General features: G+C 45.9%; 1 protein-coding gene across 3 annotated transcripts in view; it reads left to right on the top strand.

The window, feature by feature from the left end:
* Positions 1 to 22,737, top strand: part of AATF (apoptosis antagonizing transcription factor) — a gene marked incomplete at its 5' end in the record, with an annotated part of 104,600 nt that extends 81,863 nt beyond the window's left edge. For all 3 annotated transcript variants that reach the window (XM_079725398.1, XM_079725397.1, XM_079725396.1), the window contains one exon: positions 22,442 to 22,737. In XM_079725398.1, coding sequence (XP_079581524.1) covers positions 22,442 to 22,505 — 64 coding nt within the window. In that variant the 3' untranslated portion in view covers positions 22,506 to 22,737. The remainder of the gene's footprint in view (positions 1 to 22,441) is intronic.
* Positions 22,738 to 22,937: the final 200 nt, after the last annotated feature.

The following is a 22,937-nucleotide window of genomic DNA, read 5'->3' as shown; positions in this document are numbered from 1 at the left end:
GAGCCCAAGAGCCACAACTGCTGAGCCCCCGCTCCACAACTACTGAAGCCTGTGAGTCCTAGAGCCCATGCGCCGCAACTACTGAGCCCACGCGCTGCAACTACTGAGCCCATGCACCACAACTACTGAAGCCCATGCCCTCTAGGGCCCACGTGCCGCAACTACTGAGCCCACGTACTGCAACTACTGAGGCCTGTGCGCCTAGAGCCCATGCTCCGCAACAAGAGAAGCCACCGAGAAGCCACCACAATGAGAAGCCCGTGCACCGCAATGAAGAGTAGCCCCCGCTTGCCGCAACTAGAGAAAGCCTGTGTGCAGCAACGAAGACCCAGCGCAGCCAATAAATAAGTAAATAAATAAATAAAAGCAAGAGGAAAAAACGAATTAAAAAAATAATAGAGTAGGGCTTCCCTGGTGGCGCAGTGGTTGAGAGTCTGCCTGCCGATGCAGGGGACACGGGTTCTTGCCCTGGTCCGGGAAGATCCCACATGCTGCAGAGTGGCTCGGCCCATGAGCCATGGCCGCTGAGCCTGCGCGTCCGGAGCCTGTGCTCCGCAATGGGAGAGGCCACAACAGTGAGAGGCCCACGTATTGCAAATAATAATAATAATAATAATAATAGAGTAAAATGAATGCTTCTTAGGGTTCTCTGTCAGGATGACATGAAAAAATTACTTCAATAGAAAAGGAAAACTAGGCACTTAAAAACTAAAATCCATTAAGGTAACATTATTATCCCAGGCATAAAGTGAAATCTAGTTTTAAGTATTGGTGGCATCTTTTGAATATAGTACTACTAGATCATTTAGAAATCGATTGTCATTCCTAGCTGGGAGTTTTCTTGAATAACCTGATACCCCCGGACACTTAGTTTTCCAGAATCTTGTTTATTCACTCATAGTTTTTAAGGGTCTACTATATGCTAGACATAAAGTTTATTTGAAAACAACTTTATTATTTAGGATTATGTTGGGCTTGGTCTGCAAGAAACATAAAATATGACTACAGAGGTATAAGCAAATGGGAGTTTATTTTTCTGACAATAATCCTAGGGGTGGCAGGTAATTACTGCCATTGGTTTTTCCCTTCCCAGTAGTATTAAGGCCAACATACCTTGGTCTTCCCCCTGTGGTTGCAAGGTGGTTGCTGCAGCTTTAGCCATCACGTATGCATTCCAGGCAGGAAGAAGAGGAAAGGAGTGGTGTCAGCCATACTGATTTTCTTTTATCAGAATGCCCTCCAAAAACAACTTCTCATATCTCATTGGCCATAACTCTGTTATGTTGCCACTTCAGGTAGAGCAGGCAAGGGAGGAGGGGTTCGGAATGTGTTTGCTGGGTAACAGCGTGGCATTTGGTGTTTGTGGGGGAAAAAGCTCTCCCTTGTGGACGTTGCTAATTATCAGCATTGTTCTCCAGCTGGTTTAGCCACTTTGTAACAAGGAATTTAATAAAAGTGTTACAGCTGGAGAACTGAGCATTTGTTTTTACCAAGTACACTCCCTTTGCCTTGTGTTTCTTGAGGACACAGAGGCAGACATCCACGTTACTGCTCGTGCTCCAGAGTCTGAATAGGCCAGACTAACTATAGGCAGAGTAAGTGAGTATTAGCTCTTTCTGCTTCTGATATCAAATATTCCAGGGCCTGTAGGTAGTGTTAGGTAGTATCTTTTTTTAAAAAACTGTATCTTAAGAAGGAGGCCTTCATAGCTTGGCCTATTTTGTTTTTTGTTTAGGTAATTCCATAACTGGAAATAATCTAGCACTGTTCTATTTGGTTTCTCACTTTGTATGCCACAAAATATTGAGGAATGGGAAACTTTCATTTCAGCATCAGTGCATACTATTGATACTTTTCTCCAAGTGAATAGTTCTGGTTTTGATAAGTTACAGATATATCATTCTTTTTTTTTTTTTTTTTAAATAATGCTATAGATTTATTGAAGGTAAACTTCTGGGAAAATTCAACCCATTTTTATAGTTGTATCTATGGTAGAGTAGAACAAAGTTACAGATATGTCATTCTTGGTGTGCATGTATGAACAGAGAATTCTTTATGATTTTGAAGTAGAGAAAGGCTTTGTAAGCACGACACGAAGGCCAGAAGCCACGGGGAAAGTACTAGTAGCTCTGACTACGTAAGAGTCACAGTGAAAAAGATATCAGAGACAAAGTTATAAGTAAATGACAAACTGAGAAGACAAAGTTCAATGTAACATTACTGTGTAAGAATGCTATGGAAAGAGTTTTTACAGACCTCTAAGAATATCCCAATAAAAATAATGGGTAAAGCATACGTCAACAAGCAAACTTAGAAATCATAAAAGAAAAATCGAATGGCCCAAAAATATAAAGACTGTCAATCTCATTAATCAAATAAACGGATATTAAAATAATGAGATTTCATTTTTTTCTTATTGAATTGGAAAACATTAAAAGAGTGATAATCACTCATGTCGATGGTGTGAGGAAGCAGACGCTTTCATTTACTGTTGTTAGGAATGTAAATGGCAGAATCACTTTGGAGGGCTATTGGGCAGTGTTTTTCAAAAATTTAAATGTAAATGTATCTGTTGACCCAGAGAAATCCACTTCTAGGAATTGACCTAAGGAGACCTAAGGAAATAGGAAGTTTGCAAATATTTTTGTATCAAGGATCTTTATTGCAACATTGTTTATAATGGGGAAAAATAAGAAACAATCCAAATGACCGTCAGTAGGGAACTAGTTAAAATAAATCACAGAAAATCATTCATTGAAGTTATAAGCCACTGTTAAAGGAGGAAGTGGAGCTGTACATATTAACATAATGTTTAATAAGTAGGCTACAGAATACTATATCATAATCCTACTTTTGAGTAAATAAACATGTATGATTGAAGAAAACGTGGTGCCTTACCAAAAAAAATATTATACTGTCATGGAAAGATCTCCAGGTTATTTTGTTAACTAGGAAAAGAAACATCCATTTATGTAATATCCATTTATGTTTTTAAAATAAATATTCAACAGCTGTATATGTATACGAATGTATGGATACGTTATACATCAATAATATTTAAAATGTTTACCTATGGGGAAGGGACTGGGAGGAGGAAGGGGCAAAGGGAGATTGTCACCTTTTTTTGTTTCTCATACTTCTTTTTCGCTCTAATTTCTTGCCATGAGGATGCATTCATATTAAGTGTCACTAAAAAAAATAAGAAGCTCTGAAACAGTGTACACCAAACTCTTCACGTGTTTATTGCTGGGCAGGGTGGAGAGGAAGACATATTTTACTTTCTAGCCTATTCTTTCTGTAGTATTTGATTTTTTTTTTTTTTACATTTATCAACAGACTAGGACATGTTCATTGTGAAAAGTATAATATAAAGAGGAGGCGGGAAGGTCCTGCTTTTCTCTGTTGAAGTATTGCATAAATGAAAGAGCCTCTTCCCCTTAAGCCTTCTGCCCTGTGAGCCATTTGGATAAAACTGGCTTTTGATACCCTAGTAGCTTCAGTCCCAGCCACCCCTCCCCTTTTTAAATCATGGTCAAAAATTACATAACAAAATTTCCAGCCCCCCCCACTTTTTTTTTTTTTTTTTTGCGGTACCCGGGCCTCCCACTGCTGTGGCCTCTCTCGTTGCGGAGCACAGGCTCTGGACGCGCAGGCTCAGCGGCCATGGCTCACGGGCCCAGCCCCTCTGCGGCATGTGGGATTTTCCCGGACCAGGGCACGAACCCGTGTCCCCTGCATCGGCAGGCGGACACTCGACCACTGCGCCACCAGGGAAGCCCCTCCAGCCCTTTTGATTTCTTATTCTCAGAGGCCACTCTACCTGTGGTTCCTACCATACCCAGGTCTGGAGAGAGAAGCCCTTCTCTTTAGCTGTGTCTTGGGTCCAATTTGTTGTTCCACACATGTGCCTAAGTTGGATTAATACCCAGTATTAATAAAGAGAGGAGAAGCGGGGGGAATCCCAGTATGGTTACTCATCCTTGAATCCCCCATGTCCGTTGTCCAGTTCGAGCTCAAATTTGGACTTGGTCAAATTGAATTGAGACTAGAACATAGCTCTCATGAAGGGAGAGAAAGCAGAGATGTTTCACACAGGGTATTAAAATACCCTTAATGGAGGAAGAAGTACTATCTGTAAAAGGATCTTTAGAAAGGTAGTGGCGTCTTCCTATTTCTACTGATACATATTCTTTTCTCATGCTAGGAAATTTTCTCTTCGAGCAATCTATTTTTTAAAAAGTCTTTTTAAATGCAGAGCAGCCCAGTTTGCTCCTGTATTACCAGATTTCCCTTTGGGGCGTCTGTAGGTGAGCTTTGCATACTGATTTAAATGCCTTTACAGGCCCTCAGGTTTCCTTTGCTAGTGAAAGTCTCATGTGACCCCTGACACTTCTGCTGGTCCATATGAGGAGGTAGGCAGGTGGTTTCTATTGCAGGCCTGATGAACACTCCCAGTACTGGGGGGAGGGGCGTTGGTGGTATGGTGGTTAGCATAGCTGCCTTTCAGTACTGGGAGGAAAGAAAAGAAATTCAACTTTGCCCCTGTATCATGTGTTGCGTGCGAGAGAGGGGTTACCACGCATCTAAAAAGGATCGCTGGCTTTGCTGGACCCTCAGGTACTCTTGGCACGGGGCAGCACATCTCCCAGAGCAGCTCCTGTTTGCCCTTCAGAGTCATCTGTGCGAAGAGGGCAGAAGTGTCATGTGATGCCGTAGAGGCAGAGTTATCAGTGGGCTGAGGAGGACAAAGGGCTCGATGTCTCCTTGGCAGAGAATCCCTCTAAGCATATTGTCACCACTGAGAACAGGTCAGTGTGTTACTTGCATGATTTACAGGATTGCTGTTCACTTCTCTGACTATTGAAGTTATTCTAAGCTTATCAAGGACATTTTAGAAGCAGAGCTCACTTTACATGGTGTGAAAGCCCTGGAGTGCTGTTAGACCAGAGGGAGGGTGAAGGGAAAATTCAGGTGATCTTTTATTATGGTTCTAACAAAAGGAAGAATTTGTCGGTTGTGGAAATAATCATCTGGGGTTTTGCCTGTGTTTTTGAAAGATCCTCTGAGGCAGACTTTTAAAGAAGTTCGTTCTTTTTCGTTTGCTGAGTAGATGTAGGTCAGATAGTAAAATGCTAGTGTGACAAGTAGGAGAAGTAAATTCTGAGTAAGCCTCTGAGTCAGGTCGAGATGTGTTCCTCAGAACTAGCCACCGCCCCAGATTTGGGACGGGGAATGCATGGGAACTGCTTACTCTGTCGGCGTGGGTTTTGTTGTCAGCACAGAACGGGTCTAAGCGGCAGCAGTCAGCCTGGTGCCTAAGGAAATTGGTGTTTGCCTTGCATGTACTGCTGCTGCAGAGAGCATTTACTAGATAAACCCAGTTCTGGTACTGTTCATTGAAAGGGTAGGTTATGTATTTTCCTAAGAAGCTTTTTTTCTTATTACAAAAATGATAGCAATATCAACATTTTGTAGGTACTCCATTCCTTTGCAAAGAACTTCAATTGTCAGTAGGAACAGCAAGAATTTTCATTTTAACCCCCACTCTCTGCCCCCAGATAAAAAACCTCTTTCCCCTCTCCTTTTGTAAAGCTACTGGCTTTAGCAAGAACACAGAGAGAATCCTTTAATGATAACTGCTAAGCACCAAATACATTATTGTTTTACATCTGGAGTTTTAGAAATGTACAAATGTAATCCAGCCTTGTAAAGTGCTTTGTCAACATCACTGCCACGTTGTTCTTGAAGTGCCTCGGTATAATAGAATTTGTACAGGCAATTTATCTTCCGCGTGCCATTTTTGTGTGTGGGTCTGTACCCTAAGTATGGGCACATTCTACCACTCTCCTGATGGTGTTCTTTTCTCCCTAATTGGTAATCCAGAGGTTACTTAGACCATTTTTGATTCCCCGTTACCTACTTTACCCCCCCACCCTCTTTTATTAGCCATAATGCACTGAATCGAGGTGAAATATTCTGATGAAGTTTGCTCAGCATTTGAGAGCCCATTAGCTAATAACCCCAGAAATACCCTCCATAGAACATTTTTCGTTGGTTAAAAACTTGAGAGCAAGAATGGTTAAGATATAGATGTTTTCTCTGAGGCTTCTTATCTCCTAAAAAGACACAGGTGGTTCTGACAGGTGAAACAAGCCCGAGCAAATATGCAACATTGATCTAATCAGCAGGAACGAGCTCGAAACTTGCACTGGTGCTGTCTTTCCCCAGCGTCATTAAAGGCATCCATTACTCTTTTATTAGAGGTTCCCTCTCTTCCTTATCAGATTACAGAAAGAACATAACTCAGGGCAGTGATTTGATCTCTTGTTAAAGAGGATTACAGCTTTGCATTAACTCGGATTGACACAGTTTATAATTTGCTTGTTGATGCCCGGGAGGGCGGCATCACACGTTTGACCCCCCAGCAGTGCTGAAGGGAAAGGACCCCCATATATCATCATTAAAGATGGCGTCCAGCACGGAACGAGGGGGCCTGGGGCCTTCCTCCTCCAGAAACGTCAGAGGGACAAACAGAACATTCTCAAGGTCAAACCTGACACTTGGGCCAGAGTTTTAAAACTGGATTGCAAAGAAAGCACTGCTCTCGTTTCTTCCATATTTCCTGGTTCGCTGGTTTGCAGTCCTCACACAGTTCTGAAGAATTTGCATTCTCAAATTCAAGCCTTGGTTCCAAGCAGGTTGTAGAGAGAGAAAAGCACATTTCCTAGAAAGAGATTGTAGATGCTGAACAGATACATCTTTCCTCAGAATAGGGTTTCTTAACTATAGTGCTCATTTCTGCAGTCAAGTTCCCATCATTTCTTCAAAAGATTGTGAATCTTATTCTTCTCCCAAAGGGATATTTCACATTCATTAAAGTGAGTGTAAATGTTTCTCTTAAGGAATTATTATTTTTAAGTTTTTGTATTCTATTATTATTGTCTTTTAAAATGTAGTATCTTGGGCTTCCCTGGTGGCGTGGTGGTTGAGAGTCCGCCTGCCAACGCAGGGGACACGGGTTCGTGCCCCGGTCCGGGAAGATCCCACATGCCGCGGAGCAGCTGGACCCGTGAGCCATGGCCGCCGGGCCTGCGCTCCGCAACGGGAGAGGCCACAACAGTGAGAGGCCCGCGTACCGCAAAAAAAAAATAAAATAAAACGTAGTATCTTATAGATACTGTATTAGTCACAGTGAAGTAACTTGGAAGGAGGTAGGCAACACCTAATGTTTTTCACCTGAATTTAGATTAGTCATCCGTTCATATTATGAATACATTGCCCACAGTGATCACTGAGCCACCTGAGCAGCCTGGGTTGCTAAGATGTGCAGATGATCTCAGTTTTTGTGTTCATCCTTTGCTCTGATTTATCCACCCTAAGTCTGCCACCCTATTTCTGATTGGCAGTGAAATGGCATGGAACGATAACTTCATATTCCACTTATTATTATTTTTTTGGATCTCAGTTCCTTGACCAGGGATTGAACTCGGGCCACAGCAGTGAAAGCCTGGAATCCTAACCACTAGGCCACCAGGGAACTCCCTCAGATTCCACTTATTGAACATTTACTTTAGACACTGTTCTAAACTCTTGATATGTATTTTCATTCGGTCCTTATAAGAAACCACTGAAGTGGTTGACATTGTCTATGTTCTATGATAAGAATCCTGAGGCACAGAGCAATTGAGTAATTTGCCCAAGACAAACAGCAAGTTTGTAGGGGAGCTGGCTTATGCATCTGGGAGTGTGGCTCCTGACCCCTGCCCCTGTTTTCAAGAAATCAGCAAGCTTATTTATTTTATTTATTTATTTTTGGCTGTGTTGAGTCTTCGTTGCTGCACCTGGGCTTTCTCTAGTTGTGCTGAGCGGGAGCTACTCTTCGTTGTGGTGCGCCGGCTTCTCATTGTGGTGGCTTCTCTTGTTGCAGAGCATGGGCTCTAGGCGCGCGGGCTTCAGTAGTTGTGGCTCGCGGGCTGTAGAGTGCAGGCTCAGTAGCTGTGGAGCACGGGGCTTAGTTGCTCCGTAGCATGTGGGATCTTCCCGGACCAGGGCTCGAACCCGTGTCCCCTGCATTGGCAGGCGGATTCTTAACCACTGTGCCACCAGGGAAACCCAAGAAGTCAGCAAGCTTTTATGAGACAGGTGCGCTGCCTGCTGTGCTAAGAGGGCAGACAGCAAGCTTTTAGAAATACGTGGGAATCCTGTGCCAAAGGGAAGCTGCCTCCCCACCCCTGGCACACATACACAGAGCCTTTCTCTCCATTAAAAACTTGTTTGCATTAAAATGGTTCTTTCTTTCTGTTATAATAAAGATGCTTTCTATATAAGAAGGTTTTACCTATTAAGCCATTCACAGTTTAGTGTGAATCACTGAATTTCCAGGCCTGCTCTTACGGTTACACCATTCTTTGATTCCAAAGACCCTAAACCTCATAATTAGCTTTGAAACCTGGTCCAGTGTATTCAGTCCATTTGCTCTTGACAGTTCTCCTTCTTCCGGATTCAGGTGCCTGTCACCTTCTTTCCTTAGAGACTACATTTTTCCCCTATAATAAAAACAAAAGGGACTTCCCTGGCAGTCCAGGGGTTAAGACTTCGCCTTCCAGTGCAGGGGATGTGGGTTCGATCCTTGGTCAGGGAGCTAAGATCCCACATTACCTCACGGCCAAAAAACCAAAACATAATTCAGAAGCAATATTGTAACAAATTCGATAAAGACTTTAAAATGGTCCATATCAAAAAAAAAAAAAAATCTTGGGCTTCCCTGGTGGCACAGCAGTTAAGAATCCACCTGCCAGTGCAGGGGACACAGGTTCGAGCCCTGGTCTGGGAAGATCCCACATGCCACGGAGCAACTAAGCCCGTGCGCCACAGCTACTGAGCCTGCTCTCTAGACCCCACAAGCCACAACTACTGAGCCCACGCTCCTAGAGCCCATGCTCAGCAACAACAGAAGCCACTGCAATGAGAAGCCTACACACTGCAACGAAGAGTAGCCCCTGCTCTCCGCGACTAGAGAAAGCCCGCACGCAGCAACAAAGACCCAATGCAGCCAAAAATAAATAAATAAATAAATTTATTTTTAAAAAAAATCTTAAAAACAAAAACAACATTCTTATGGAAGAAAATTTGGAAAATACAGAAAGCACAAAGGAAATTCATGTTATCTGCTACTGGGAATTGAATATTATTACTACTACTAATATATTTTCTTGCAGAACTTTTTGTGTGTATATTTTATAAAGATATATTCATATATGTTTGAATCCCTTTTTCCAGTTAGCTTTATATTATAAGCATTTTAATACCATTAAATATTTTAAAGACATCTTAATGACTTTGTAATTTTCAATTATGGAATATTTATTCTTGGACGTTTAGGTTATTTCTGATTGTTTTTATTTCTCTTTAAGGAATGCTGCAGTGAACATATTTATATAGAAATCCATGTTTTAGGTTTTGCTTGTTCTTTAGGTTCTAAGGAGTAGAAGGATAATTCCTGGGTCAAAGGCAAAACCTTAAAAAAAATGTTTTTTTATTGCAGTATAGTTGTTTTACAATGTCGTGTTAGTTTCTGGTGTACAGCAAAGTGATTCAGTTATGTATGTACTTTCAGTGGTTCGTGATAGGTTGTACTGATTTACATCCCCCTCCCCCCACCTGAGGCTCATGTCATTTACCTTTGCTGATATGGAGAGTTCAATAACAGTGACACCTTACTGAGGCCCTACAGTGTGCTAGGCACTGGCCTAAGTATCTAATGTTTATTTTCACATTTAATCATAGCCTTGAAGAGTCTGTATATTTATTAATCATTTGTATTTCTGTTTTTATCCTTTGTCCCATTTTTTCTTTGGGTTTAATTTTTCTTTGCAGTTTGTGTGAATTCTACATATTATGATTATATACCATATTTCCTATTTTTTGTAGCTCTCCCCGTTTGCTCACCTGTTGGTATTAACGATCTTTATTGGTCATGTGTAAGTTTTACTTTTTATGTGATCTAATATATAACACCTTTTTCTTAGGAGTGTTTTTCATTGCTTTTATGCTTAGGCATTCCCTCCTGGATCCCAGGATGAGCTGTTCGCTGATATTTTCTCTTGCTTTTTTCTGATTTCTTACTTTTGGTCTGCTTGGAACTTTATTTTCGTATATCATTCAGTGGTCTCTACTCTCCAGTCCTACAGCTTCTTTGTGAGCCCAGATTTTTTTTCTTCCCACATAGACTGTTAAACACCAACAGCCTCTTGACCCCCCGTCTGATTTAATTAGTTCTGTGCATCATTGCCAGATTGCACCTTCCTAAAATACCACTTAGAAAATGCTATTCCTTGTCGCCTACAGCGTAAAAGCCATACTCGAACCTGCCACTCAAGGCCTGCAGCGATTTGTCACCCTGCTACCTTTCTCTCCTCATCACCTGGTTTGGTGTGCACTTTCCTTGTGCTGTCCTGCCGGCCCCTGAGGTCCCAGGACACACTCCCTCCTCCTCCCGCTCGTGTCTCTTAATTCTGCTCACAGGAACTGGAGCATCTCCTCACCCCTGCCCTGCCTGCATCCTTTCCTGTTGCAGGGTTCGTAGTCCTTGGTACACATCAGCCTTTCCAGAGAGCCTTTAATGGTTCCCCACCCCCGACTGAGGTGTGACTCTTCTGTCCTTGAACCCCTGTTTTATTTGTTCCTAACAGTACTTATTTCGGTTCACAGAAACACTTATTCGGGTTTTTTTCTTGCTAAGAATGCTTCATACTTATTGTACTTTAAGTCAAAGTACAATAGTATGCGTTTGTTTACTACAAAAAATTGGTATTATCGAGTTAGATGACTGGGAGAGATTTTAGTAAAAATGTATGGTATTATACTCATACATTTGCAATAATATATTTTGATTCCAATTGAATCCTGCCTTACTAACTATATAGCATTTTTGTAGCAGAAGTTTTATTTGCAAAACAATTTAAGTCTTTTCCCGGTTGATGTCAGCCTTCTCTGGGCTAGAGGACTGACTCGGGATCCTTGAGCACCTGTTCTGCCCCAGCTCACAGACAGTGTGACCTTGAAGAAATCTTGTCTCTGGGCCTTAGTTTCCTTCTTTATAAAGTTAAAATAGTCCTTCTTGCTCATTGGATTCTTGAGAATGAAATGTTCTTTGTAATTTCTTTGTTTCTGAGAAGGACTGTTTTAATGATATCTGTACAAATAGGTAAATAAACAAAATTTACATTTTCCCATGTGTACGTATTATGTCATTGTCCCTTTGCCTGCAACGCAGACATACCCATTTCTGTGCAAACCTGAGAAGAGTTGGCTGTAGGTCTCCTGTCTGAAGTGCCTTTAAAGGCCTTCAGCTTATGAGTCTGTTGCTTGTAAGCAATTTGCTGGTAAGATTATTTTTGCAGACAATCCCTATAAGATGAATGGACAAAGGCTTCTTGCCTCTTTTACTAAAATCTCTCCAAGTCATCTAACTCTAATATACAGATCTTCATCGATTTACAGTGGGGTTACATCTCGATAAACCCATTGCAGGTTGAAAATAGCATAAGTCGAAAATGCATTTAATACACCTCAGCTACTGACCTCACGCCTGAGCCTCGCCCGCCTTAACCGTGCTCAGAACACTCACATTAGCCTACAGTTGGGCAGAATCATCCAACACAAAGCCTATTTCGTAATAAAGTGTTGAGTGTCTCATGTCATTGATCGAATACTGTACTGAGAGTGAACAACGGGAGGGCTGTCTGGGCACAGGGTGGTTGTCAGTGTGTCGGTTGTCCACCCCCGTGATCGTGTGGCTGACCGGGGGCTGCGCTGCCCAGCATCACAAGAGGGGATCTGCCGCACATCCCCGGCCCGGGAAGAGAGAGGTCACGGTTCAGAACTGGAAGTACAGTTTCTACTAAGTGCACATTGCTTTCGCACCGTCGTAAAGTGGAAACATCCTGAGTCGAGCCGTTGTAAGTCGGGGACCGTCCGCACTTTGCTCTGTTCCCACGGCACTCTGTACACGGCAGTTCACCGGCAGTGCAGACCCTAATCCTCTTCGGGCTCTGTCTCCACGCGAGGATGTCGCACCGCCTGAAAGCCGGCTCCATAGTTTGTTCTTCGCTCCTGGCCACATTGGAAAAGCCCTAGAAATAAGGAGAGTCCAGCTCCGGGACTTGTCACGCCCAATCCTTTACTTAGAGAGTTTTGGAGGTCTTTTAACTTAGGATGAACCCTGGGAAAAGGTCTTTCAAGAAGACTCTTGTATTTCAGTTGCTCCCAAGAGTGTACACCACAAACTTGTACCATACTGTCGGTTTTCTCCTGCCCATCTTGGCTGTGATAACCATGCCGGGTTTGGTTTCTGGTGGCCCTTCTACAAATTATTCGTTACTGTGGAAACATGGAGTGTTCAGGCAGGGCTCTGTGATGACCAGTTCTCGTTGTAGGTCAGCTTTTTTGGAATGCTCTCAGGATTTGTTTGGTTTAAGAAGAAGACACTTCTGGAATGGCTGCTGTATGTGCATTAACAAGGCATAATAGTCCTTGGTTTCCTTTTGTTATTTCTAGTGTTGGTATTAAGTGTCGCAGCAAAAAAGGATATTTAGATAAAGGGCATTGCCTGAGTGTTCTTTGAGTTCCAGGTGCTCGGAAGCAGGGCATTTGTAATGGGAAGCTGTTACTAACCACCCTGGAAACGAGGTCTTGAATGAGCCAACCACACCTTGTGTTTCATCCATTGTCTTCCTCTGGGGAAAATAACACTTTATAAACATTAACTCTTTTACCCTCTGGGCACCTCCACTTAAAAGGTAAATACAACTGAAGGCTCTTTCTTCTCCAATATAGATGAGGAAACGTCAGCCCAGAGAGGGAAATTACTGGATCCGAGGAAGGGAGGCATTTGTGGCCTGGGGTGTTTGGAGTCCGCACAGTGGACCAGGCGGCCTGGTGGCCGCTGGCATCCAGGAGCCGCCCCTTTCTGCTTCCCGGAGGCGGGCGGGGGTTGGGCCCTCTGTCGCGCGTGGAACGTGAAAGGCTGCGGAGAGGAGCAGCTGTTCTTCAACGCTCTGTGCTCCTCTAAAAGGAGGGAGAAATCAATACACATTTTCTCCTACCGGCGCTGGCGGCGCTCGTCCTCCTCGTCCTCACCCAGCTCTCTATCCTGCAGGGGAGGCACAGCCGGGCAGCAAAACAGAGTCACCGGCTTCCGGGGGCAGAAATGCAAACCACTCATTTTGCACGGAGCAGCCAGGCTTTTAAAAACCAGTCTCATAACTGGCCGAGGTCATCAGATTGCTGACTTCAGCGACTAGCTGGTGAACCGAGGCGCATGGGTGGGGGCTGGCCCTGTTGCAGACACCCGGAAGCTGAGGGCTCCTGGGCACTCCTCCTGGGGATAGGTGCCCTGGCAGGTGTCTGGGAGAAACCTTTTTTCCAAATTTCTCTCCTCTGATTTACAGAGGAGAGGAGGAAGTTCTTTGAAGGAAACCATTAAAAACCAAGACAGAGTGACAGGTGGAGGGCCTCCGTTTGCATTCTATCAATTAATGTAAGTGAACTGTCCAGACAAGATCCCTATCTCAGGGAGGATTTTAGTTTTTAATCAGAAAATGTGGTGTTTTCACCTATAACTTTGTAGCTTCCTGCCATTAAACAGTTAAGTGTTGGACATGAATAACAGAGAATCTGCTGCCATGATTAACAAAGGTAGTTTAGGTGGCAGAATCGCCCTGCAGGGCCTGGTGCCGTCAGTGGCCAGTTTATTGGAGTTGGACACAGTGCCAAGGTGGGGACGTGGGCACTCCAGCTGTAGGCAGCTTTTGCACCCAGGAGACCGGCAGGGCTGAGAGCGTGGATGCGTTGGCCAGGGGAGGGGTCGAGAGAGAAGGGAAGAGGGCCTAGAACAGAACCCAGGAGAAGGGCTATGGGAGGAAGATAAAAAAGACCAAGAGGGCAGAGCAGAAACGGAACAGGGGCGGTCGCACCCTGGGGGGAGCATGTGGATGGTGGCCTTTGTGTCCTGCAGGCTGAGCCGAGCCCGGGGCGTGGCCGCCCAGAGTTGCTGCCGGTGTTTGTGTGCTCAGTAGTTGCTGCTTTTATGTTCGGATTAAGACTGGGTATTTTTGGTAAAGTAAATCCTCCAATATATCACCAGAAGTAATGGAATGCCTCGCTGAAACTCTGTGGGTTGAGGACAGATACCCTTGTTAATTTCTGTGTGTTTTGACCCCCTCAGAGTAGCCTTAAACTGGAGCTGAGAGAATCGTCATATGCCGGCCCCCGTCCGGTCCTGGGTCGTTGGGCAGCGGTCCTGATAGGGATACAAATGTAACTCAGTGTCAGCCTCCCTTTCCGTGGGGTTGAAGGAAGTGGTTCACATCTAAGCAGCGAAGCATCCCCTGGCTTTTAACAGGAGCTGTTAGAGGGGCTGCTGTTTGGACAAGGAGCTTCATCTTCCTGAAGCCAGCAGTCACAAAGCCGTAAACACAACACCAGCCAACTCTATTGCCAGCATCGCGGGGGCTTGGCGTTAATATTAAACATCGCCAGCAAGGCAGAGAGCTCCGCAGCCCAGCCACAGAATAAAAATAAATAAAAGTAAAGAGAAGACCCTGCTAAAAGCGGTGAGATGATTTGTCGTCTTTCCTTTGTGAGGCCATTTGTCTTCTCTCGCGTCAAATCTGTTATAAAACAGTCAAACTGTGAAAGTGGAAATCATCCCAGGAATATGGAATATTAATGCACAGGAGAGGAGGCGACATCCCTTTTGTCAACAGTCCCTCCCACCCCCCCCCTACTTTTTTGCAAGACCCACCAAGGTAAATTATTTTTCTTTAAAAGAATTTGAAAGACTTGAAACTAGTGGTAGGGATGATGGAAGTTTCCAGTGTTTTTCTTCCTCGTGTAAGTGGAGTGAATTTGTTAACTGGCTTGGGAGCAAGGAGGGAGCGCAAGTGGGGAGAAAACCTTTACAGATTCACCCCTCGCTCCCTCTCACCTCTCCTTCCTCCTCCCAGCCGTTCAGTTCCTTTGTTTGGGGCCTGAACCTGCATCTTTGAACATTTATAAATCTTGAGTCGGTCTGATCTTTAGGAGACGGGCCAGAGGCCGTGTCATCATCTGTAATTTAAAGCTGTAGGGCTAAAAGCATTTGCAGAGGTTTGAAGGACCTGGTTCTGACCTGACCAAAGGAGCGAAATGGAACAGACCTTCCCGAGTCTCCTTCAAGCGCTGGGGAGGATGGCGAGGAGAGCAGGCACTCCAGGTAATTTATGGCCACAGTTTGGTGGGAGCCTTGCTAGTTGCTTGGTCCACTGAGAAATGCGTCGTGTGCTGCCACCTTGTGGCAGATTTGGGCAGCTGCGGTGGGCTGCCTTGGAGCTTGTGAAGAGTTGAGCCTGGTTCTGATGGGAGATTGGCCTTGGGTCCAGATTTAGGTAATTAGTGATAGGTGAGGGCATTCTCTGAGTCACTATTACTTTGCTAACTTGATCCTGTTAAGAAATAAGACCTCATAAGACCTCAGTAAGAGAAGGTCGCTTTCTTCTCTTTTCATGTTTCTTGGGGGGGGGGAGGGGTGTGTGTGTGTGTGAGTGTGTGTGTGTGTGTGTGTGTGTGTGTGTGTGTGTGTGTGTGATTTTTGGTACGCCGGCGTTTCGGGAAAGAAGCCCGAGACCCACTTTTTGTTCAGTGCTGGCCTTTCAGCTGCACTCCAGACTTGTGAGTCTTCTGCTCGTCGTTTCTTTTCACGTCGTCCTACGTGATGCTCCCTCCTTACAGGACGTACTTCTTTCTGTCCCTTTGCCTGCGTCGTCTTCCTCACAACGAAGGCTCCCTGAGAGATGAAGGCCCGGAGGGTGGGCCCTGCCTCTGATCCCGCTGCTGTGGTGTGCGCGCGGCCCCCAGGAGCGCAGGGCAGCCTCCTGCCATCTGGACCAATATAGTTCCCCTCTTAGGTCACAGAAACAGTTCTCAGGCATCTTCCTCTCGCCTGTAAAGTCTCTGATACAGAGTAGAATGGATTGGGGTCAGAGGAAGCAGAAGGAATGAAAGATTAAGGGAGGTGCCGTCTCATCTCTAGTATTTGGGGGGCAGACCTCAAAGCAGCCAGAAGGTTAGGTTGGGAGGACCCCTTGGTTTGGTGCCAAGGGATGACTGGCAAGATATCTTTTTCAGTTGGCACTTGGGATGCCCTGGGCACATTGTCAGGCAGAACAGAGAGACTGGAAGCTCTGTGAGGGCAGGAAAGGACGGGCTGAGGACAGAGGAGGTGGTAGCGCTGGCCCCGCACACCTGGGCCGCCTGGACTGTCCAGACACGTGGGTATGGGCTCGGAGAGCGAGGGCCTCCCCGTCAGCTCTTTGGCAACCTGGAGGGCTCCGAGGGGTTCCGCCAGGCCAGCAGGAGAACTCCAGCTCTGTCATAGCGGGAATGGAGTGAACTGGTTCTTTTCACCCAGAAGAGACCAGATTTAGTCAGGGGAAGGCAGCAGTGGTTGAAATGCTGCCACGGGGAGGATCAAGGAGCCGTCCGTCCTGGCTCTGGAGGACTGGGCTGTGTGAGGGGTCCCACAGCAGCAGAGGGGCGCCCGGCGAGAGGGAGGACACTGCCACCTCTCCGAGCGGAGGGGGCTGTCCAGACAGAGTTACCTGATACGTTCACCTTCCCCACGCAGGTTCTGCCGCGTCATTCGTGTCTCTGTAATCCTACGAAAACCTAGCAGAGCAAATAGGCATTCTTGTGTATTTTATGAATTTATTATACCTTTGTGTTATACTTTGAGGCCAGGGACCATCCTCACCTAATACACATTTATAAGCTTCTGCCGCACTAATAAGTAAAATGTTTTCCAAACACAAACGTGAAAAAACATGCATCAGTAACATTGCCAATGATTTTTAAAAGTACATCTGCCGTCAGCAACCACAGTGGTCAGTGTGAGTCTCTGTTCTTGCTGTGTCTGTACTGACTCACAGGGATTCGGGTTTCGTCGAGGTTCTGCTGGACACGAGTGCTGCTGGAATTGGAGCCCTTCGTCTCACTTTCCCTTTGTGTATTTCGTCACCCTTGGATTCTCAAATGTATGTCTAAGACATCAAGTTCCGCAGAAGCACGCGGCACAGGGCCCTCGGGTGTGCAGGGAAGGGGAGGGGATCATGGGGGAGGGAGGGCCCCCCCGGCACACTCTGGGATGCGTCTTGTATATTTAGGGAGGACAGCCCCCCCACCCCCCCCAGTGAAGCAACTAATGAACAATCTCAAATTAATCAAGGACAAATTCTGTGTATAGTTTTAATCAGGAAAGTAGCGATACTGTTTCTACGGGCACACGCCGAAATCCCTGCATATCGTACTTGCTCGGAGAATGGGAGGTACTGTTGGAGGCTGTGCAGGTTTCTTTAGGGAGCGGTGGCCTGGCTGCTTTCTCCCTGCTGTCTGCTCGCGTTTGGCCACAGGGTGCAGCTTGGGGGAGTCCGGGCCTGAGGAGGGGGAGGAGGAGCGGGGTGTCTGGGGCGAGGCCTGCGCGGCTCCTTCAGTCCCACGCCCCACGCCCCCCCCCCGCACATATCCTCTGCAGGGTTCAGGTGCTCCTTTGTACTGTTTGCCCTGATGATGGCGTGAAAGCCCCTGGTCTGTGTCGCGGTCAGTGAGGAGTGCGCGTGGCTGGACGGCACCGTGACGCACGTCCACCCGCGTCTCGTTTAGGGCTGCTTCAAACCTCGCCCGCCACTCAAGTGATGGCATCTCACAGCCAGCTCTACTGGGCGCACTTAAGTCTCTTCACAAGAGTCACATAATAAATAAGCCGAATCCCAGTACACACACACACACGTACGCACACTCTCTCTGTCTTTATGGAAGATGGCTGCTAATCCATGATCATTTTTTTCCAGAGACAGGTTTTACGATAATATAGTAAAAATATTAAATTAGAAAATGCCTCACTAAGGGTTATAAAACCTTACTACATTAGAGATAGGTAATTATCCCCTCTATAGCCTAAATGACAGTTTAAAAGAAATAAAAATGTTAGTGCTCATTACTTGCTTTTGTAGGTTGCAATAAAGGGTGAGTTAAATTTTAATTCAAGGAAGAGCCCCTGCTATCGACCTTCTACCTTAGGTCCAAGTCCTGTTGATTACTCTGTAGGTTATTCTCCTGCATGATACCCACATTAATACATTTTCTACAGTGGACATTCCCACTGGCCATTGAGGCCAGGAGTGTGGGGGGAGGGTGACCGAGGGGGGAAGGCATTTCCGCTCAGTGATTCAAATCTTGATTCTTAATGTGATAGGGAGCAGGAATTATATATTTAAAAACCCAACTTCATTATGCATAGCCTTAAGGGGACCTCAAGTATTAAACTGTACACTTACCCTGGAGAATCGGATGGAGATGAGGTTAACCTGAAGGACTGATAGTTTAGCTTCTCTGGGTGGCTCAGTCCCGGTCAGGAAGGGTGCTGCAGGGGAAAATGCTTTGTGCAGCAGAAGGCAGTCCGACCCTCTGTCCCAGGGTGGCTTTTCATTACCGAGTTCTGTTTTTAGTTTTGTGTTCCTGCCTTGGGATGGGATAGGGATATGGACGCATCCTGTTTCTTTCCAGGTGCCTTCCTCTCCCCTGCGCACTGGCCCCAGGTCTAGCATCTGCCTGGGTTTGGGGCAACGCTCAGGACACCCTCCGCCTCAGTCTTCCTCCTGGGCCGTGCAGAGATCTTCCCACCGGAAAGGAGACACAGAGAGTTGGCAGGAATCAAATTTCCAGCTCTTTCCTGAGAGGCTCTCAGCAGCCCTGCCTGAGAGCCTGCCCGAACTGGAGCTGCCACTTCTCCTTCTCCCTCACCGTTGGCGGTTGTCCTCTCCAGACACGAAGCCCCTCCTTACCCTGACATGGGACGTTACTCTGGAGTGGGGAACCTCACAAAAGGACTGGTGAAAATACAGTATAGGGATTGCGACGGGCCGTGACCCAGGAAATTTCTGCCCTGCCGGTCAGGTGGCTTCCAGGTCTTCATTCTCAGCAAAATTGCAGGAGAACCTAATTGAGTTGTCAGCTGGTAGATCATTAAAACGAAGTTTTGGTGGTAGATCACTGTGACTGGGGGGGTGGTTAATTCAGAAGGACTTAAAAGAATTGAGTATCCTTGCTATAACAAAACTCTCCCATTCCCACGTCTGCTTGTTTGTGTGGCAAGGTTTCTCATCACTTCTGTCTGCAGAAACTAAAAAATAGGAATAGAATTGGTGCTGAGCCCTCTTTCATTCTAGCAATAAATTATATTCAACCATGGAATGGGAATGGAGGGGAAAGCCTCATCCATATCACTGAGAGAGAATTTCCAGTAACATTTTACATATTTATGTATATTAAAATGTTACCAAAATTATACTACATTTTATTATATTGTTATTGTATATATCCGTTGTATCCTAATAATAATTGTAATGATAACACAATCCAGAAGTAATTTTTAAAAATTACTTAGAGCCTTATGGTCCCAAGAAATTAAAATATTTCAACTTTTCAAATTTCAAAAAGTGTTTCAATTTGCATACTTATTTTTGTGGCCAAGAAGTATGATAGTGTGATCCATAAAAGACTTTCAAGCATAAAACAATTAGGACAAAAATCTGTAGGGAAAAATCAAATGGAAATACAAGTTTAAAAAGAGAAAGATGCTATACATTTTCCAAATTAAAGAGTTTGTTTATGGGTTAAGTGAGTGGTGATATCAGATCAGTATGGCATATAGATTCCACTGGGCATATTACAAAAGGGATGTGAGAGTTATTTTAAGGGTTGGTGGTCACAGATTTGTGGTAATGATATCCTTCGTGACTATTAACATCATCAAGAAAAATTTTATATGTCAACGTAAAAATGTGTGCAGGGGCTGCGGGATTTTGTAGAGTTCTGTTAGGGGGTACACAGAGAGGCTCGAGGACCAGACCCTGGACCCCACCCTTCGTGGCCGTGGTTTTCCCAGCTCCGTCCCCGGCGGGTCCTCCGCAGGGAAAAAGAGGGGCTGGGGCCTAGCTGAGCAGCCGGAGTCTGGGGGTCTTCATCCTGGTGGTGCTCCTGGACCCCAGGAGGGTCTGCTTTGTCCATCTCTAGAGTCCTTAGAGTTGGGGCTGAGGGGGATGGAGGCGGGGGAAGAGGAGACGGGAACAGAACAGTCGCTTAGGAGGCTGGCACCGCATTCTGGGTTAGAGACGGTGAGATCTGAAATCACGGAGCCTGGAGGAGCAGGGAGGTTTGAGAGACTTTGAACTGATTGGCGGTCATGGGTGAGGAAGACTTCAAGTTGAAACTGCTTGGGGATTCTTAGATTGGAATAATCCCTTACTCATATTTTCTCTCTTTTCTGTAAAAATATTTTAAGAACCCAGACCACTCAGCTTTCCAAGTTGCTTTGCCATGAACAGCTAGCTGCATGTTTGTCAGCTTTGCCCACCTGAGTGTGAAATGATGTTCTGTCAAAACATGGGTTTCAGCATTTCCCTCTCTGCTCCTGACACGTGAACCCTGCTGCGGGCAGTAACTGCCGCCTTCGCCCAGGCGGTTTGCTGATGTCACCGCGCGGAGAGGAAGCATTTGCTCAGTGGTAATGATGGGGTCTGGTGCAGCGAGCACGGTGAGGCTGCGAAGGGACGATTGTGAAGGGCTAAATGGCATGGCGCCTCTGCAGCTCCCTCTCGTCAGATGTCGCAGCCTTAAAGCCACACTGTCCTCTTTGTCATGGCGACTCTCCCCTTAACACCATTTAATTTCTTTGTGGAAATGGCTAGAGAGACTTGTACTTTTTGGCAAGTAGGCAGGCCATCGCGTGATAAAGTGACGCCTGGGCAGGGCATCGCTGTCCTTTATGTGATGGAGCTGGTGATTTGGCAGCCACTGCCTCTGGAAGGGAGGCTGCCTGCCTCTCATTTGCATGTGGTCTGAAGCTGCCTTCCGCCTTAGTACGCACATGTCCGGGGCCTGGCCAGGGCCGAGCCAGGCAGATGTGTACAGCTCAGGAACAAAAGAGACCCTGGAGCTCCGGGTGAACCTGCATCCTTTGTTTATAGGTCCAGGGGCACCATGGTTGGCTGAGGGCACCAGCAAATTCTTGCAATAAAATTCCTATAATAATACAGGAGACCCACTGTTTTCTGGCTGCACTTTCCCTGCCTGCCACGTGGTCCCCAGCATGATAAGATTTGTTTATATCCATGGCTTCTGCGGTTCCTTCTTTAAGACTTTTCCCTTTCAAAAAGTTTCAATATGCTATTCCTATTGCTGGGTTTTCTAATTATAATGTCTCTTTTGGTACACACCACCATAGTAAGGTGACTTCAGAAACACTTGTAAGTTTTTGTGTTGAAGTCTGGCTGGACCAAAAATAGCTGTTTGAAGGGTGGGGCTTTTTTTGTCTTCTGTTTTGTTTTGAAAATCAGATTTGCTGATGATGACTCTCAGATGGTGAGAGCAGTTCTGTTAGGAAAAGCCTGTTTTCCTAACAAGGAGGGCAGGCTGTAGATCTTGAAAACATAAGCAGAGCAGGCACAGCTTTCTCCGAGGTCGAGGTCGTTTACTCGCTGGTCCATGGCCTTCGCCCAGGTGCCTGCCCTCCTTCCCCGAGGGCACGGGCGTGGTCCCTGCCTCCCTGTGGGCTTGACCTGCTTGGACCCTCCTGGCTCCTGGCATCTCCACAGGGAGACTCTGCCCTCCATCCAGGGAAGTGTTCTGGAGCTGCGGGCTCGGTGCTGGTGCTGGGAGGGCCTTGCCCACCCCGACAGGTGCCTTTGGCCAGGTGGTGGTGGAAACAGAGGTGGCAAGTGGTCATTTACTTCATTTTCAGGGACGCAAGACCCTGGCATGTTAGGATTTTTTTTTTAACGTCAGACCCAGCTTTAGAAATAAATTAGCCAATCGAATTATTTATTAGATGGAGAATAGCGGAAGGGCCGGGGTATGGGGAAGAGCCTTGGTGCCCGAGCAGCTGCACGTGTGCTGGTAATTGGAATCTTGTTGCTGGGTCATTTTCATTGTTTTTCAAGTACTGCCAAGTCCAAGAAAATGTATGAAAACTGAATTATATCCCCTGCATCCCATGTCTGATTGAATCCTCCTCCTCATGTGGCAGTCTCATACATCCTATTAAAATATTCAATCTTGTTTTCTTACTTGAAGAGCCTGTGTGTAAAGGGCAAACTTATAGAAAACTCGTTCCCTGGAGACAGGGTATCCAGCCACTCTGGACTATTTACATATTCTGCTGTTTGGCCGCTTCTAAGTTCCTGCCCTCCTTCGTATTTGTGAATAAGAGCTGTGGGATGCATTTTTAATTATGTGGCTGTGTTTCCAATTGAAGAATCAGACTGGGGTATTTCCCAGCTTCTTGGTTCTTTTTTAACCTTGAAAAGTTAACCAACGCGTTAACCAGTTTGTTTCATTTGTCTTCCAGGACAGAGCTGTATCGATCTCTTTTTGGCCAACTCAACCCCCCTGACGAAGGCCACGGGGACTGATGGCGCCCATCTCCCTGTGGCCCGGGGCCTGAGGCAGGACCTCCGCACACCCAGCCCCACATAGAGGAACTCGGGAAATCCCGGGAACGTGTGCTGTTCAGAACACGGGCCTGACGAGTGCCTGGAAACCTGGAATCCAGCATCTGTGTCACCGGTGCGTCCGTGTGCAAAGGGCTCGCCCCCCCCCCACCACGGCCTTGAACCACCACAAATAAAGAGTGTTTTTACTGTCGCCGCCGCTGCCACACTCGATTCCTTAAGCAGCACAGAGTGAGTGATGTAGCGTTCCCGCAGGGTGACAGGTTCTTTGGGGGGGGTTTCATTGTTTTCCCAGCCAAATGGCCTTCTTTCACAATATAAAATACTTCATGGAAGGAATAATCCTAGGGTAGATGTGGCTTTCGGGGTGAGTTGTGTTTAGCGACTGATTGC

Source organism: Hyperoodon ampullatus (genome assembly GCF_949752795.1).
Source record: "Hyperoodon ampullatus genome assembly, chromosome: 19".
NCBI lineage: Eukaryota > Metazoa > Chordata > Mammalia > Artiodactyla > Ziphiidae > Hyperoodon > Hyperoodon ampullatus.
The sequence above is the reverse complement of the archived record's forward strand: the minus strand, read 5'-3'. Positions and strand labels throughout refer to the sequence as shown.